At 36.6% G+C, this 18,383-nt stretch overlaps 1 protein-coding gene across 1 annotated transcript in view; it reads left to right on the forward strand.

The window, feature by feature from the left end:
- Positions 1-11,146, forward strand: part of LOC109438469 (tetratricopeptide repeat protein 6) — a 31,970-nt gene extending 20,824 nt beyond the window's left edge. The window contains exons 10-13 of the mRNA XM_019718379.2: positions 850-1,002; positions 1,881-2,051; positions 10,204-10,429; positions 10,874-11,146. Of these exons, the coding sequence (XP_019573938.2) occupies positions 850-1,002; positions 1,881-2,051; positions 10,204-10,429; positions 10,874-11,004 (681 nt within the window). The 3' untranslated portion in view covers positions 11,005-11,146. The remainder of the gene's footprint in view (positions 1-849; positions 1,003-1,880; positions 2,052-10,203; positions 10,430-10,873) is intronic.
- Positions 11,147-18,383: the final 7,237 nt, after the last annotated feature.

The following is an 18,383-nucleotide window of genomic DNA, read 5'->3' on the forward strand; positions in this document are numbered from 1 at the left end:
GAGAAGATTTGCTGGTTAAAGAACAGTGTCTAGTCGTCGCATTAGTTATATTGTTAGTTTTGTGCAAGTGTCCCTGGGCTCAGCTTGGTTTACGTGAGTCAGTGGCTGAGATGTTGGCAAGTTGGGTTTTCGAGCCCATGGAGAATAAAGGACAGGTCCTGGACTGTCCTGAATTTATCAACTCACTGCCTTTCTGTGATGAGGTATTTAGTTGCCAGTTGGTCTCTAGGAAATACTCTGACATTGTTCTATGAACAGTGCCCCTCTCCAGACCCTTTTTCTTGTTTTCCAGGTGGTGGTAAGGTTGGTACAGATAGATGTTTGGTAGATTTGCATGCATTTTCCACAGAATATATATAGCGATCCAAAAATTCCAGAGGCTGGTACAATTTATCAAAGCAAGTTTAACACCAGTAGTTTATGCATTTATTTATTCAAAACATATTTATTTCATTATGTATATTATGTATAACTGGAGATTCAATGCCAAGCATCTAAATGCAGTCCCTGACTGTGTGTGCAGAGCTCAATGTAAATTTTGTGGTGATTGCCCAAAGCATTGGTGTTTCACATGGTGGCCGTGATTTCATGTTGTCCAAGATTGGTATAAAAGATGACTCTGACAATCAGATTTATTTTAATTAACTAAAATTTCAAAATAAATACTCAGAGGTAATTAGTTAATTGAATGCACTCAGAGTACAGCCTACTTCCTTGTTTAAAATATCTTAGATTTAGCACAATATAAATATACCCTTACTAAAGGTTTTATTTGATTAAGTTAGAATCATAAACATTGGTCACATTATGGATAATTTCCTCCTTCATGTAAATGGAAAATTATTTCAGGCCCAAGGAAAATTCCAGAAAGCTTGGAACCACTTTACTATTGCCATAGAAGTTGATCCAAAGAGCTACCTAGCCTATGAAGGAAGAGCTATGGTCTGTCTTCAGATGGGTGATAATTTTGCTGCAATTCAGGATATTAATACTGCCATAAAGGTAAAAATCCACTTAAGTTATATTACCATTTACAGAAATTAACACCATCAATGAATAGGATGAAAGTAAAAAGTTCTCTGTTACCTTTTTAAAGATCAACTTTGAGAGAAAGTCTTGTAGAGAAAATAGTGTTTGTTTTTGTTGTTGTTGTTGTTCCAGGATATTCATAGAGCAAAAAGTTATTTGACTTGCCAATTTTATAAATGCATTTAAAATTCAAAAAACAAGTTTCTTATAAATGTTGATTCCTGTCAGTAAATGCAAGTTATAGTTTCATGGGACATCAATATTATTTTGTAATAAAAAATGAGTACAAAAAAATAATGTTCTGGGTTTGAAGGAACTAAAGAAAGAACAGTGTAAATCCCCAAATCTTTCTGTAGTTAAATGGCAAATAAAAATCTCAGGTTTTGTATACAATGACAGAAAATTTTCCTTTTTTTTTTCCTTCTAGATTTTAGATTCTGTTTCTGTAGGCTTGGGTAGATGTTGTAAGTTTTGAGACGAGGGGAAAAAAAGGAAAGACCTGAAAGATAATTGCTACTGCTTCCTACAAATAAACATATTAACTGTTTAATTTCTTCTGCAGCTTTAACAGAGCTAAACAGAAAAGGCTTTCCCCTTTTCTGTTCTTTGGAAAGAAACTGAGTAAAGCACCAAGATTGTTAGTTTTATTACTACCAAATCAACAAAGTGTTCACATTGAGCCAACTTCATACTGAGTGCTTTCTCAAAATATTTTCTCTAATGGAGTTTCACCTGAACTATAAAATTACTAGTTTTCCACAAGCAGATTTCATAATGTTCATTTCTGCAGACATGAAATTGGAGTTAAATACTATTCCCAGATGCTAAATACTCTTACTACTACATTGCAGATCAATACTACAGCAGAATTCTTAACGAATCGTGGTGTGACTTATGAATTTATGGGTCAGCAACAGAATGCAATGAAAGACTATCAAGCAGCCATTTCCTTAAACCCCACATACTCACTAGCTTACTATAATGCAGGAAATGTGTACTTTCGCCACAGGCAGTATTCCCAGGTAATGTGAGTTTTCCTTAACATTTTCTTTTTGACACTAAGCGTTTTCTTTGCTATATATATAGTTTCAAAATACAATCCTTATATTCCAGGCTAATCATTCATTATCTCTTCTTTAAAAAAATGTTCTCTTTCATAAGAATACTTATAATTATTTATTGAATGTTTAACCTCTATAGATGTGTTTTTCTCATTACCAACTATTCAACACTTGTCCAGTAAACATTGTTTTGGACTTACCTAAGTAACAGCAAATGCCTTGCCAGCTTTCAGCCTGGAATCCTCTGCTCCTTGCTCCCACTTTGAGAAATCTTAGACTTCTTTAAGACTCTCTTTCAAGCTGTTATTAGGTTGGTGCAAAAGTCATTGCGGTTTTGAAAATGATTTTTAACCTTTTAAACCGCAATTACTTTTGCACCAACCTGATATTTAACTCAATTTTTACCTTTGCTAGATTTCAGTCTCTTACTTACTTGGAGTAAGGAGATCTGGATGTTTGTTGTGATTTTGTGATATCTTAATCTTTTTGGACCTCAATTCATGAAATAAAAGTGTTTGGATTATTAGATGACACATATTTTAAATTTATTTTATTTGAACTGTAATGCATTTACATGATTCAAACTCTAATTTTTAAACATCTGTATTCACTTTCCCATTTTCCTTCAGTTTATCTTATTCTTTGTGTTTTGAGTTAAAAGCTTAATTTATTTATTGTCATCCTTTCATTTCTATTGTGATAAATCATTAAGGCTATGCCTTTTCCCCAAGTACTGCTTTTAGCAGTATCCCACATATTTTGGTTTCTGATGTTTTAATTTTTGTTTTCCCCAAATTTTGCACTTGTAATTTTATTTCCTCTTAGACTCAAGAATAAATTAGTAGGGCATTTAAACTGTCCAGGTGGAAGGGCTTCTATATTTTCTAATGTTGGTATTTATTAAGTTTTAATATGGTCTAATATGTGGCACCTTTTAAAAATATACCAGGGGCCTTTTCTTTTCTTTTTTCTTTCTTTCTTTTTTTTTTTTTAATTAAAGTTTATTGGGGTTACAATTGTTAGTAAGGTTACATAGATTTCAGGTGAATAATTCTGTATTACATCATCTATAAATCCCATTGTGTGTTCCCCACCCAGAGTCAGTTCTCCTTCCATTACCATGTATTTGATCCCCTTTACCCTATCTACTACCGTCCCACTCCCCTTACCTTCTGGTAACCACTAAACTATTGTCTGTGTCTATGAGTTTTTGTTTCTCATTTGTTTGTCTTGTACTTTTTTTGTTTTTGGTTTATATACCACATATCAGTGAAATCACATCGTTCTCTGCTTTTTCTGTCTGACTTATTTCGGTTAGCATTATAATCTCAAGATCCATCCATGTTATCACAAATGGTCCTATTTCATCTTTTCTTACAACCGAATAGTATTCCGTTATGTATATATACCACAACTTCTTTATTCATTCATCTATCGAAGGACATTTTGGTTGTTTCTATATCTTGGCCTTTCAAAGAAGAGTTTCTACTATCAGAATGTAGAGTTAAAGTATATGTATAAGATCTACCTTATTAATTATATTTTTAATTAGTCAGTATCCATTTCTTTTTTCGTTTGGTTTATCTGGGACTGAGAAAGGTCCATTTAAGTATCCTGTCATTGGTGTGGTCCTGTATAGTTTTTTTTTATATTTCTTATAATATCTGCTCTTTGAAAATTGCTATTGTATTAGTTCATGTATAGATATTTGTATATATTACATATACATTATAAATTGTAACCTTCAACATTGCAAATGTTTAAAGCTCTTTGGAATAAATTCTATTTTATCTGATATGAAGATTGTGACTGCTGATTTCATGTGATTTGCTTTTACCTGGTATTCTCTTGCTCTTCCTTTGATTTTCAACATTAGAATCCTTTGTTTTAGATGTGTCTCTTTTTATATGGTATAGAGTTGAATTTTGCTTTAGAAACAAATTTGAAAATTTTCATTGTTTAATAAGTGGGTTAAGCTCATTTACATTTTGGCATGATCAATACAGTTGGTCTTAGTTCTGTTGTTCTATGTCATGTTTTTTCTTTTCATATATTTTAAAAGTATTTTGTTCTGTGGTCTGTTTAATTTTTTTCAGTTTTTATGATATTTAGGAAGGTTTATAGTTTTGCTCTAATGATTACCTTTATAAGAATACCTTTATACCCTTAGTTCCTTATTTCTTTAGTTTCTCTACTATGAACAATAATAAAATTACCCTTTAATCTCCTCTTGTCTTACTCTTCCTTCTCATCTGTTGTTTGATTTTAGTTAACATTCTCTTTTTAAAAGTGTTTATAATTGTATTCTTAAATATGCTTGAGCTTATTGTGTTGGTTTACTTTCCAAGGCTTGTCTCTGTTCTTCCATTTTGTTGTGAGTTTCATGGTTCCCACACTGCCGGAAGATTTAATATTTGTGTACTATTTTGTCACTCTTATTTCAAATTTTAGTCTTAGTTCTCCAGTTAAATATATTCAATTCTCATCACCAGGCTTTTTGCCATGCTTTCCCTCCCAACCAATCATTTCTTGGTTGTCTGAAATTAGTCCTTTATTAGAGTCCTGAGAAAGAGATCCTGAGAACAATATTCCTTGAAAGTTTTCATGTTCATAGCTGCTTGCCTATTGCCTTTATATCTTAAGGAGGCATGTTTGGGTTTAAAATCCTTGACTCACTTTTTCTTTCCTTGTGTGTTTTGTATTATTACACTGTTTTCTGGTGTTGTACATATGTTGATGTCAAGAAGCCTTATGTGAACCTGATTTTCAGCCTTTTATTTGTGACTTCTTTTTGTTAGGATAACCAAAGAATTTTCTTTAAGTAAAACATTTTACTAAGGTACGTCTTAGAGTTGACCATTAGAGTCAAAGTTATCAAGTACATAGTGTGTATTTTCAATATGAAGTTTTCATAAAAGTTTTGTTAAATTCAGTGAGAATTTTTTCTATTTCATTGTTTTGATTCTTTTCATTGGGAATACCCATTTATATATTTGATGTCCTTTGACTTCTATATATCAATTATTTTTTCTAATTTCTTTACCTCTTAATTTCTTTTTCATTTTCATTGCCTTCTTCACACCTCTCTTTTAAATCTTTACTGTGTTCTGAAATGTATGTTACCCTCTCCTGGACCTTATAATTCAGATTTTTAAAAAAAATTTATTCTAGTTCCATCCCATTTCCATGTCTTATCTTCCTGGCTATCTCTTTTCTGAGATTCTTTATTTCTGATTTATTTTTTTTCTTAAATGAAGTTGCTTCTTTAACAATTTTTTCTAGTTCATTTGAAATGTTATATTATAATTTTTATCTAGATTGTACCAATACTTTTTTTTAATGAGTTTTCATCTTTCCAAAAATTAAGTTGTTATTTTTCATCCTTATTTTTGCAATGAAGTCAGGCAAATTGCATTTCTCATTACTCGTATTTGAATGTGATGAATTATTTTCCTGGTCGAATAGCAGAGATTCTTGTGGGAAACAAGGGGATGGGCCATGATAAATTTCCTAGTTGGGATTCCCTCATGCTGCAGCAAACGACTTTACAATATGTCCTCTCTAGCCTAACCTACTTTGGGAGGGTTTCTACCACAAGTTCTGTGTTTCTCTGAACTTTCATGGGAAGTTTTCTGTCATTATTTCTTCAAATAGGTTTTCAATTCCTTGCTCTGTCTCTTCTTCTGGTACCCCTATAATGCAAATGTTGGTACACTTGATGTTGTCCCAGAGGCCCCTTAAACTGTCCTCATTTTTTTGGATTCTTTTCCTTTTTAAAGTTCTGATTGGGTGTTTTCTGATACCTTATCTTCTAAATCGCTGATTTGATCCTCTGTTTTGTCTAATCTACTATTGATTTCCTCTAATGTATTCTTCATTTCAGTTATTGTATTTTTATTTTGACTGATTCTTTTTTATACTTTCTATCTCCATTTTCATGTTTCCTATATTTTTGTCGAAGTTCTCCCTGAGATCACTGAGCATCTTTGTAACCAGTGTGTGGAACACTGCATCTGTTAAATTGCTTGTATCCATATTGTTTAGTTCTTTTTCTGGAGCTTTGGTCTGTTCTTTTATTTGGGACATGTTTTTCTGTCTCCCCATTTTGGCTGCCTCTCTGTGTTTGTTTCTATGTATTAGGTAGAGCTGTATATCTTCAGGTCTTAGTAGAGTGGCCTTATGTAGTAGGTGTGCTGTGGAGTACAGTGGCACAGTCTTCCTAGTCACCTGAGCTGGGTGCTCCAGGTGTGTCCCTTGTGTGGGTTGTGTGTGCCAACCTATTGTAGTTGAGCCTCGGTTGCTGTTTGCATGTCAACGGGAGAGATTGACCCTCAAGGTCATTGGTTGTGAGGACTGGCTGTGAATACAGTGGAGGAGTTGTGATACAGAGGCTGACCCTATAGAGCAGAATCTGCCTCAGCAGGGCTCTGGTGCCTGCCCAATTTGCCCCTTGGGTGTCATCCTTGGAAGCATCCGAGTGATGTTGCAGCTTGTTTTGAAGTTGACCACTAGGCACAATAGCCCAAGGGCCACCTGGGAGGGGATCCAGTGCAGGTCAAGTTCAGCCACAGCCCATGCTCCACCCGGGGCCACCCAGCAAGAGCCAAAAAGAAATCTGCAGATGGCCACCGCCTGTACCATGCTTGGAAGTTCCTTGAGAGGCCAAGCCGCAACCAAGGCTGGCTGTCGCCAGGCTTAGGGTTGCTAAACCAGAGGTACAGGACATGCTGAAGCCAAATGCTGCTTGTCTGGGTTCTGTGAACCTTTGAGAGACCCTAGGAAAATCTGCAGCGTGAGTCAAGGCTGGCAGTTTGTATGAAAAAGCCACTGGAGTTGGCTTGGGTTGCCCAAAAGTTGGGTGGGGCAGAGTCTCAGAATCACGAGGGCATGGTTAATGAATGGTGTCATCCAGGTTGATGGAGATTCAGGTATGGTGGCCACCTGTGTCTGCACGCTGGGAGGGAGGAGGGCTCAACAAAGAAACAATGGCTTCTGCCAGCTCCTCCATTCATCTGGGAGAAAGGAGCCCCTCCAGCTCTCGTCCTGAAGCCAGACAACTCAGTCCCTCCCAGCTGCACACCCATACATCCCTATTGCTTCTCCAGCTGCTGCTCCAGTGCTGGAGCTCAGAGCCAGTGATTTCATAGGTGAGTAGGTCTGTTTGTGGTCCGTTTTAAGGAGTGCCTGGGACTCCAGCCGCCCTCCATCTCAGCCACAATCTTCACTGGTTTTCACAACCAGAAATTATAGAGACTTCTCTCCCTGGCACTGGAACCCTGGGGAGTCTCGTGTGGCACTGCCACCCCTTGCCCCTTTGGGGTGGACCTCCACAGCTAAGATATCCCTCCTAATTTTAATGGTCACATGTGGGTGTGGGACCAACCTTTTCTTCATCTCTGCCCCTCCTTCCAGACTCAAGGTGGCTTCTTCTGTATATCCTTAGTTGTAGGGCTTTGGTTCAGCAAGATTTCAGGCAATTTTCATTAATGGTTATTTTATAGTTTAGTTGTAATTTTGATGTGGTCATGGGAGAAAGTAAGCTCAGCATTTACCTACTCCACCATCTTGACTGGAACTGATTCATGAAACTGTTTGGTTAGATCTAAAATGTAGTTTGATCTCTCTCTCTCTCTCTCTCTCTCTCTCTCTCTCTCTTTAATTTTTTTAGTGTGACTCTATTTCTTTAAAATTGGGAACACATTAGTTGGGCAAATATTTCATCTAAAATGTATTCCATCCTCTTTCTTGGTATAGTGGATGCTTGGGCTTCACAGTGTACACTCCCTCCAGATACAAGCAGGCACTGAGATTAGTTATTCATCTATTTTAGTATGCTATAGGCTTCTTTGTGGAGAAAATTCTTGTATTTACTGCTCTCCCTCACCTTTGTTTCTGACTATACTGGAAAGATGATTTAGTGTCAGGAAAAAGGGTCCCTCAACAGATCAAACAATCTCTAGAAGGTTAAAATGTGTATGTATTCTAGCTTCTTTTATTGTTAGTGATGTAATAATTTTAAACCAAATTTGGATGAGCTGTCGTGTATGCATCATGACTACAGGTGACTTTAAAAAAGTAATTGAATGTGCTTTTTGATTTATTAGAGATATGAGAGCATAGGCCAATTGCTTAAACATCAAGGACATCCATTGGCCTTTATGCTTCATGTTAATACTCCTATACTTCAAGTAACCTCATTAAATTACAGGCTTTCCTTTTCTAAGTAATATATTTTGGAAGCTATAATAGAAAGTTACATTGTTCAAAGTTAGGCACACTATTGTGTTTTACTAAGTTTTATTATTTTAGGTGAGGTAGGCATTTGCTCCTACCTGACTGAAGTCGTGCTATTGTGATGCATACTTATGTTGCCTTTATTGATCATTTATTGGTGAATTAAATGAATCCTAAATTGTGTTTTGAAGGAAGTCTTGGCCCTGCTTGGACTCATTCCCTTGCCTCATTTCTGATGATTGTGAGTCTAGTCTTCTATTCAGGAATAAATTCTCTTTACGCTATTCACAGAAGGATGTCAGTTCTGCTGCCATCTTAACAGATCCTTCAACTACACTTAACTGCAGCCTCTTAGGACGAGATGGGTTACAAAATTTTTATCTAACTGCCTTTCAAAAATCATAGACAGCCACGTTCATGGAATATTGGCTGAAGGCTATGATGTATCTTCATTTGTAGACAATGGAAAAAATGTCAATAATAATTGAGTACTTACTAGATTTTTGCATATCATACTCAGTACTTTACTATTAGTTCACTTAATCCTCATAATGATACTGGAAGCAGAGTTCTATTTGTTACCTCCATTTTATAGGTGAGAAAAGTTGAGGCAAAGAGAGCTTTAGTTGCTCACCCAAAGACATAGAGATAGTAAGTGGTAGAGCTAGGGTTTGAACCTGGAAATCTGGCTCCATGGTCTGGGCTCATGGCCATCATGCTATCAGTGTTTCGTTTTACCCATAATGGAAGTGAACTGAGGACAAATCCCTGGGAAACAGAGACAAATAGTTCAATGAAGGATAATGATAGAAAATGATCAGAGAGGTAGGAGAAAAACCAGAGAGATACCCTATCTCAAAGGCAAAGAGAGTTTTAAGAAGGAAGGAGAGGTCAAGAGTGTTTATGCCACAGAAATGTCATCAATGAAAAGTACTAGAAAATGTCCACTGGGCTTGAGGACATCTTCAACCTTAACAAGAGCAGAACTCATGGAATAGGGTGAGGTAGGTAGAAGCCAGATTGTAGTGTATTGGGGAAAAAATAGAGCGGTAAGGAATTGGAGAGGGCAAGCTCTATTGTGAAAAATGACCTTTCCTTTAGGGTAAGTTTTAAAGTAGGAGCCAAATTTTTATCTATCATGGAGTTAGAGAAGAGATTCCTTGAGTGGTAGAGTGTCTAATCAGCATCTCAAGCTATTTATGGTGAAGGACCAGTTTTTTAAAAATTTCCAATTTGTTGTTGATCAAGACCCTAACACTTTGAAGGGTCCCTCCCAGCTTGATGAAGCATTGTGAATAATCAGGAGTCTTTGATCTTTTGACAAGGCAATTTTGGTCTTCTCTCTTCCTTCCTTATAACTTTTCATAATATAACTGAGTTTTTATCTTTTTTTTTGGTATGGTTTAGAACCTTATTTTCAAAATTCATTAATCTTTTTAGCTCTGAGGTGCTCTGCTTTTATATGAAAAGTGTTACTTATCTAACTTGTATTTTATCTTCTTTTTAAATTTATATTTTACCTTTTTCTAGTGATGTACAGGGACATGGGATTTGTGGGGTGGGAGTTAGGTCATGGAGCATTTCACTTCAGTAGAGAGGAATATTTTTTCACTGGCATTGTCTAGAATTGCCTATATATGATGATAACAAAAAGCAGACCAGCTGTTGGTCGGTTTTATTATTATTATTATTATTATTATTATTATTATTATTTTTACATTATCTATGGACAACGCACCTCCTTATCATCTGTATCGGATGAAATGCTTCCACTACCTCCACTGGCCTTAATTCTATATTAAGAGTAAAAGTGCTTCCAATTGCTGTATAGCTGCCAATTAAAATATATTCAAATGATCATTATCGTCATGTTTTATAGGCCAGTGACTACTTCTCAAAGGCTTTAAAATTTAATCCGGAAAACGAATGTGCTACCATGAATCGGGCTATTGCAAATACAATATTAAAGAAGTATGAAGAAGCAAGAGAAGACTTTGCAAATGTAGTTGAAAGCTGTCCCTTTTGGGCTGCAGTGTATTTTAACAGAGCACAGTTCTACTGTTCGTTAAAGCAATATGAACTAGCTGAGGAAGACCTAAGTAAAGGTATATTTTTTTGTAATGTTTTGGGTAGGATTACAGTGGTTGATGTATTTGTTTGTAAGTAGCAAAAGAGCCCATCAGTTCTATTTGTCTAGATAAACTTACATTAGAATTAGTGTTTTCATATAGCATATATTAAATGTAATCAATATGGGTTCATTTATGTAATTAACTTGCAGCATTGGTAAGCTAAGATATAGAAAATTATTAGGGAAACTACATACAGACTTTGCTAGCTTTTCAAAGAAGATATTGTACTGTGTTTCCCCAAGTTAATTTTCTTAGGAAGATTTACTACTCTAAATTTAACTAAATAATTAGGTACATATGAAGAAAAATGTTTTCAAATAAGTAATATTAAAGTTGTTATACAATTTTTATTTTTAAATAATGAGACTATTTTGGGGTATTAGCATAAAGCATATCTTGAATTTTTTTCCTTTACAGCTCTGTCTTTGAAGCCTAATGATGCTCTAATATATAATCTTAGAGCAGAAGTTCGTGGTAAAATAGGTGTGATTGAGGAAGCCATAGCTGATTATAACCAAGCACTTGATCTTCAAGAATATGCCCAGTGATGTGATTACGTAGACTGTAGCTTTTGTAGCAGTTTGCACAGCTGTTTTACCAGAAATTAAAATATATTAATTGTTTAAAACAAAGGTTGTATTGTTATATTCATTATGTTTAGTCTTCTATATACTCCTCTTATGCAATTAAACAACACATTTATGTTACATATTAATTTTAAAACTTTTAGATAATTTTCTGAATGTTTGGGATAGCCCAATAATTGTATTTCTTCATGGGGTGCAGAATTTAAATAGGAATTTCTTAAAGAATATTAGCACTTCAAATATTTTCTTTAAGGTAAAATAATTCCTTTTGAAATAATACTGGATGATTGTAGAAAAAGTGTCATCAACCTTTTCATCAATACCTATTCATAATGTATTCAACAGTATCCAGATTTTAAAAAATAAATATTGAGCTGATAACTATAAATAAGTTGAAGTCATGCACATTTCCTCTCTCCTCCTTTAAACAATGTCTAGACAGGCCTATATTCTTCACGTTACTGATATTCTTCCAACAAATAAACATGTTTCTTTATTTCATGTTGCCTCCCTTCCAAGACAGCACTTAAAAAGGTTTTGAGCATCCCATTTACTTGAGATAGTTCCTCTGCCTCTTTCATGCAAATTCATAAAAATATATTTAAAAATCTTTACAAACTTATATTTAGTGCACCATAGAAGCTGACAAATAAAAATAAAACAGCTAAAAATTCTTTATAGAATGTCTCTTGAGTGAAACCCTTTCCTTTATTTCACTGATAATAACAAGGTTTCCTGACTTTGAACTCATTCAGATTCACTTCACTCAGTTTATCTTCCTTCTTCATTTCATTCTTCCAGTACCTCTCCAGCTCCTCAGAGACCTGTTTTCACCAAGATCAAGCATTATGGAAAAAGTACCTTCATCCAGTCAGCTTCCTTTGATTTTAGTTTGATGTACTAGATTTTCACAGTGGAAAGTTAATTTTAATTTGTCAGCCCCTGTGGGAATGCTTCATACTCTTTAGGAAAATTTTCTTGGCATGATATGTGGGTCCACATGAGAATAATGTCCTCATCAGTGACTTATTTCAGTTGGTGAATCAGGCACATTAAATAAATCTCTCAGATCCTCTTGCCCTCACTCCTCTCCAGGCCCTTTAGTCCCAGCCCTGGCCTCTGATGAGATTCAGACCAACCTCATGCACCCACAACCACACATCTCTCCCCTACTGCCCTGAGGCGACTCAATGCTGAGGCGTTAGGTGCCGTGGGATTCTCCCAGTGCCTGCCCATGTGCACAGTGGATGTGCGCAGACTGGAGTCCCTGTCAAATGAATCTTTGATGATGGGAGAGAAGAACTAGTATTATAGATAGCTGCTTCTCCCTTCCATCTCTTGGTGGAGTGTCCTGACACACTCAGATTATAGAGCCTCCTGGGGCACAGTCCTGGGAGATGACGCAATCAGGACCTACTGGTGGCCAGCTTCCCAATGTGCCTCATATTGGTGCTTCTGTCCTCCCTGCCTTGCTTTCTTCTGTCACTGTTCCTGCTTTCCCAGGTTTGCACTTCTTGATGAAGTTGTAGCACAGAAGCATTTGCCTCTGGCTCTGCTCTCTGGAGTAACCCAGACTAAGACAAGGAGCAATTTATCATTTTTTTCTGATCACACACAAATGCTTATAACATGAGGCAAGGATGATGCAGACTAAGGGCCAGGATAGCATAAGGCCCAAATGCTGCGTGTGCATAGGTCCATATCCCCTGTGTACCCACAGTTCCTGTATGCCCTGAGAATGCCCTACTACTGACTCACCTATGACTTTCCACGAGGCATTTCTCTCAGTCCACACTTCGGCCAGGCCAGACTGGAACGAAGTTCATGTCAGTAGGAGCAGCCTTCAGCAAATGATAGGGAGAGGTGGAGGATAAACGCGTCCGCTTTCTTGCCTTGTGCGGAGTACCTCTCCCTGACTTCCCCACTCATCTTGAAGTGCGCAGTTGCCCACCCTGCAATCTCTTCGATACACACCATTTGTTAGCTTCTCCCTTCTCTGCCTCACTCCCTGCTCCCTCACACCAGCTTGCTAGGACCTCCTCCCAAATAAACTATTTGCACTCAAATCCTTGTCTCAGGTTGGCTTCTGGAGCAACGGAATTAACACAGCATCACCAAGGAAGAGGCACTGAAACTGGATCCTGAGCAGGGATGAAAGCCCACAGAGGTGGTGAACAGTAAGGCTCTCTCCATTCATGCTGATGTCAGGACAGAGATGTAGAAGTGGGGGGAAGGCATGTTTGGAGAGTGACTGGAGCAGAGTTTTTGTGAGGAAATGTTGGGTGGAAAACATGGTCATGTAGACATGGAGGATCCTTAATGCTGGATCAAGGAGTTACAACTGAAGGAGCTAATATTTACCTGCATGTGTGAGAGAAAGTGACTGTGAGGGCAGGGAGAGCGACACAGAAAGGTTTCTATCCCTTTTATTCCCTTTATCTTCTTCCACCTTCACATTAATCGACTGAGGACATTTTAGCATCACCAAATAAAAATTGCACATATAAAAATTGTACTCTCCAAAAAGAGGTTTGCTCTGTCCTGTATGTGCTTTATTCTGATTCTGGTTGAGTCAAAGAGTCTTCTCTGACTGGGACGACCCAAGGTAGGTAAATGGAGAGAGAGCAGGAAGAAGGCAGGATGGAACGAGGATTGAAATCAAGGAATCAGTGACTCCCAGACAGACATAGGAGTTGAATCGAACACCGAGGAGTTCAAGGGAAAAAGAAAAAGATGCCTGGATTCTATCTTTTTCTGATTAGCTTTGTGAACTGAGCCTATATACAGCCTACCATTGTAGGAGTTAATGACCAGGTCTAATTTATTTACAAGATTGTGTAAGTGTGTGGGCACACGCGCACACACACACACACACTCACACACAAACACACACACACAACTTTTACTGATGATTACCTCTGGAAGGTAAAATTGGAGGGAGAAAAGGATAAGATTTTTACCTTTTTTCTACATCAAGATGGAGGAAGAGTGGTAGGATTATAGATGGCTTTTACTTTCAATTTTATGTATTTGTATAATTTAAAGGTTTTTTTTTATTATTGTTAATTGCATTTTTTTCTCCATTAGAACATAAACTGTGTGAAGACAGGGATTTTGTGTTTTTTTATTTAGTACTGTATTCCGAATACCTATAGTGCTTCGCAAATAACAGATGCTCAAGATATACATGTTTGTTAATATAAAACAAATTACAAATGCAATAAATCAATATTATTGTGTAGCTATTGTGGTGAATTGTTTGCTTTTCATATGTCCCTTCATACTTCTTGCGTGTCTTCCATAATACAGAGAATGAAAAGCTAAGAGTGTGTCTCCCAAATGTCTTTGCAGCCAGAGTTCCTGATGTGATTTAATTTCTGCCAATTTGATACAATCCACTGAGACTGAATTGAGGCAGCATCATGCAAGCCACCCTTCTGCTGATATTAAAGCAGCAGGCGCTGTGTGGCTCTAGGGTAGAGCTGTCAGATTTAGCAAATAAAAATATAGGACACCTGATTAAATTTGAATTTCAGCTAAAGGGGGGGGGTAAGTGAGGATGCCCAGGTAAACATGTGACACTAAGTTAAATCTGAATTTCAGAACAACAATAATTTTTTTTTAGTGTAAGTATTTCCTATTGTATGAGACACACTTATACTAAAAAATATTTGTTGTTGATCTAAAATTCAAACTGAAATGAGCATCCTGTGTTTTAACTAGCAAGCAACCCTACTCTGGAGGCCAACCATCATGGCCCCAGCTTCTTGACCCTAGATGGAGTGTACATTTTCCAGGACCCAATAGCTACTGGGCCCATTTCTTGATTTCCCAGCTTCTTCTTGATGGCAGAACAGCCTCTCCCCAAGTTTGGCCAGTTTTGTGTTGCTATTCCGAGGGTCCAGCCTAGAACCCGCTTGCTTTTCTAGATCTTCTGATGGTGACATGAGCACTCATTTATTTGTGTAAAATCTCTTTCTTCTTAAAATAATAAGAATGGCTTCTATTATCTACAGTTGAACTCTGACTGATATTGTTTTCCAAGATAAAAAAACACACACTAATTTAGGGCTTTTCTTTTCTCATGAATGGAGTAAGAATAATAACATCTTTTCTACAATGAGGTTTTTATATAGTTTGGTCATGGGCAATAGATAAACTTGAAAATAATAACTATAATAATGGTTTTTAGCACTTACTATAAGCGAAGTATAGTGTCCCATGCCTCACATACATCGTCTCTACTTTGTCAACAGCCTTGTAAAGTAGTAGGTATCACTAGATGAAGAAACCGAGCCTCAGAGTTTATGATTAGGGTCACGCAGCTGGGAAGTGGTGGAGCTGAGAATCAATCCCTATTTTAAAAGCCTCTGCTTTTCCTCCTTTTTCACCTAGAAATAAAACAAGATAAACTCACAGACTATCATAATGACATTAAATTTTTGGCCTAATGGTCATTAGTGTGGAAAAAGTATTTCCAGTCTTTAAACACTTCTTTTTTGTACTGACATATATATGTGTATATTTATGTCTATGTCTACATATCTATGTATCTGTATATTTAAGCTAACGGTAGATAAATGCATAGTGATATGATTATCTCAAGCTTTTATTTTAAAGTACAGTCAATGTGCAATATCTTACGTTTTGTTTTTAAAAGTAAAGGCCAGTTAGGAATTGACAGCAGAAAGGTCAGCATGTGGGCAGTTAGAAAGGGAAGGAAAATAATTGTCATTTGTTAAAAATTTACTATATATCACAAACTGAGCTATGAATTAGGGACATATTCATTTCACCATTATCAATGAGACAGGTCTTATTATTCCCGTTTTACAGGAGAAATACATGAGGTACAGAAAGGTTAAATCACGAGTTTGAGCACCCCTACTGTAATGATGCTACCCAAACGTTGCCTCAATTTTATTTGCTCAATATATTTCTTCAAATGGACTTGCTAGTAATAACTGAGTTTCTTTAAAAAGAAGGAATTTGTACAAATAAATGCATAACTTAAAAAGTTTGTCCTTGTTCTATCTAAAACAATCTCCCTTTATACCAGTTACTCATGTTACATTTTGGGAAACATTGTACTGGGTCGTATTATTGCTTGTTGGGTGCAACTGGAATAGTAATTAGGGAGAGGGAGGGAAAAACATATAATGAATGCCTCATGAGATGGGTGACGGGAAGAGAATGAGCAAGAGGCAGAAGTTGATTGATGCCTGGACAGTAGAGCAGAGCCAGAAGCAGTAATCTTGTGTCTTGAGAGTCTTAGTCTACATTTGTAGCGCGCTGCAAGATCTTACTTCCAGAGGTAGTAAGATCTACTATTGGAAGTATGCTACTTCCAATAGCATAAAAAATGCTTTGTTAGTCAATATCTTAGAATCATTGATTTCCAAAAATAACAGGCACTTAATGACCATTTACTAAAAGATCCAATATTCAACATCTCTTCCTCTCCTCACCCTTCTTTGCCTGACTGATTTATTCTCAGGAAGAGATTCCTTCCGCCCATCTAGAAGGGCGGCTTAGATCTTTCTGCTGTACACTTCCAAAGCACTGCTATCCATCTTTTGGAATGCGCTTCATATCTGTATATCCTTGTGTAATGGCTGTCTTCCCCACTAGACTAGGAACTCTATGGGGACAAGGATTAGGTCTGTGTTGTTCACCACTGTACCACCAGTGCTTGTAGTTCCCAGTACATAGCTGGTGCTTCATGAATATTTGCTGAACTTACTTAAATAAAATTTAGGTCTGAACACTCCTAGTATGCAGGACAATATGACCCAACACACCATAGCTATATGTTTTACTATTCATTTCTACAATAAGGTGAGTATCCTGTGAGATCTTAGGCAAGCCCAGAAACTTCAAAGGTTAGAGCAACAACAGCATGCATCATCCTCACTGATGTGCTTACTTAACATTTCCTGAGTAGAGAGTTCCTTAGCATCATAGCATCATCAACACAACTTTCACAATGCCTAACTCCCCCCGCCCCTCTCTCTCTTTCTCTCTCTCATACACACAGCCCCCTTAGGATCACAAGATAAGATGAATAAGCTTAGAAAATGAAATTAGGAAAAATTAAGACGTAATGAACAAAACCAGCCTACTGTAAAAACAAGTAGGTAGCTGAAAAACAACTGTCAAGGTGATGAGGGTAGGGAAAAAAAAGGTGATGAGGGTGAAATGTCTGAAATAATGATGTATCAGCATCTCAAACTAATCACTGTAATTTTTATAATTGGACTAATCAAGCGGTAACCCAATCAAGTATAATGAATAACAGACTGTAACAAAATTTTAATTTACTGCCCTTTCTTAAGGAAGATTGCATTAATCAAGGGGGCATTGACTCTACAATGGGGGGAAGGAATGGTCAGAGTGCAGACATTTCTATGCACGTTCCTGGCTCTGTCTGCTGAGCTGGCGCTCTAAAGAATAGACAGGAACATTCTGATCCTTTGACCTCTTATTAGTTGGTAAATTCCCACAAAGTAAATGGAGAATACCGGTGTCATAGCTTTAATCCACTGAACCATTAGGCAATTCAACTACTTCTGTTTCTGATTCTATTCTAGCCAAAAAGCGAATGAAAATTTGGTTTCGTATATTTATAGTATAATTCTACTTTATTGTAAAATCATACATATACCGAATATATCCATTATATTTTCATAAAAAGTCTTAAATATTTTTAATACACCAGCCTTTAACAGTGAGTACCTGTGGAGAATATATTTCTGATGTAGTATTCGTTGATAGAGGTATGTGGGAGGTTTAAGGAACCTCAGTTTGATTTTTTCACTTTTGACACTTCTTCATTCTCTGATTTATTTATTTTTATTTTTTATTTTTTTTGCATACTCTGATTTATTAATTTTTTTAAATCATGGAGCATGTCTTGGGTTTATAATAAGAAAAATATAAAAATTTTTCCCTTGGCTCCTATGTTAAATTGTTTATTTGACGCAACATTTAAGATTGTAAAAGATGCACATTGCCTTTTTCTCTGGGTGCTACTGTGGATGCTGAGTTTGAGCTGGTGGGCAGTGTCCCTTGGGCAGGCCAGCTCATTCAGGCAGGTCTTGCCCATAAAGCACCTCAAGTCCAAGCACCCAGACCATCTCTTTGGAAAAACTTAGCCTTAAAAAAATATTTTTGTAAAACACATAGGGTAGTAATCATAGTCAGTTAAATTTCCAATGAAAACATGAAATTTGCTGTTTAAATCTGTGAATCAGTTGAAGTCTTTTATCTTCCCAGCACTACAATTTTAATTTATTTGCAAAAGGAGAAGATATTAATTTGCGTGTACTCATGTGGTGATT

Source organism: Rhinolophus sinicus, linkage group LG03, assembly GCF_036562045.2.
Source record: "Rhinolophus sinicus isolate RSC01 linkage group LG03, ASM3656204v1, whole genome shotgun sequence".
Lineage (NCBI taxonomy): Eukaryota > Metazoa > Chordata > Mammalia > Chiroptera > Rhinolophidae > Rhinolophus > Rhinolophus sinicus.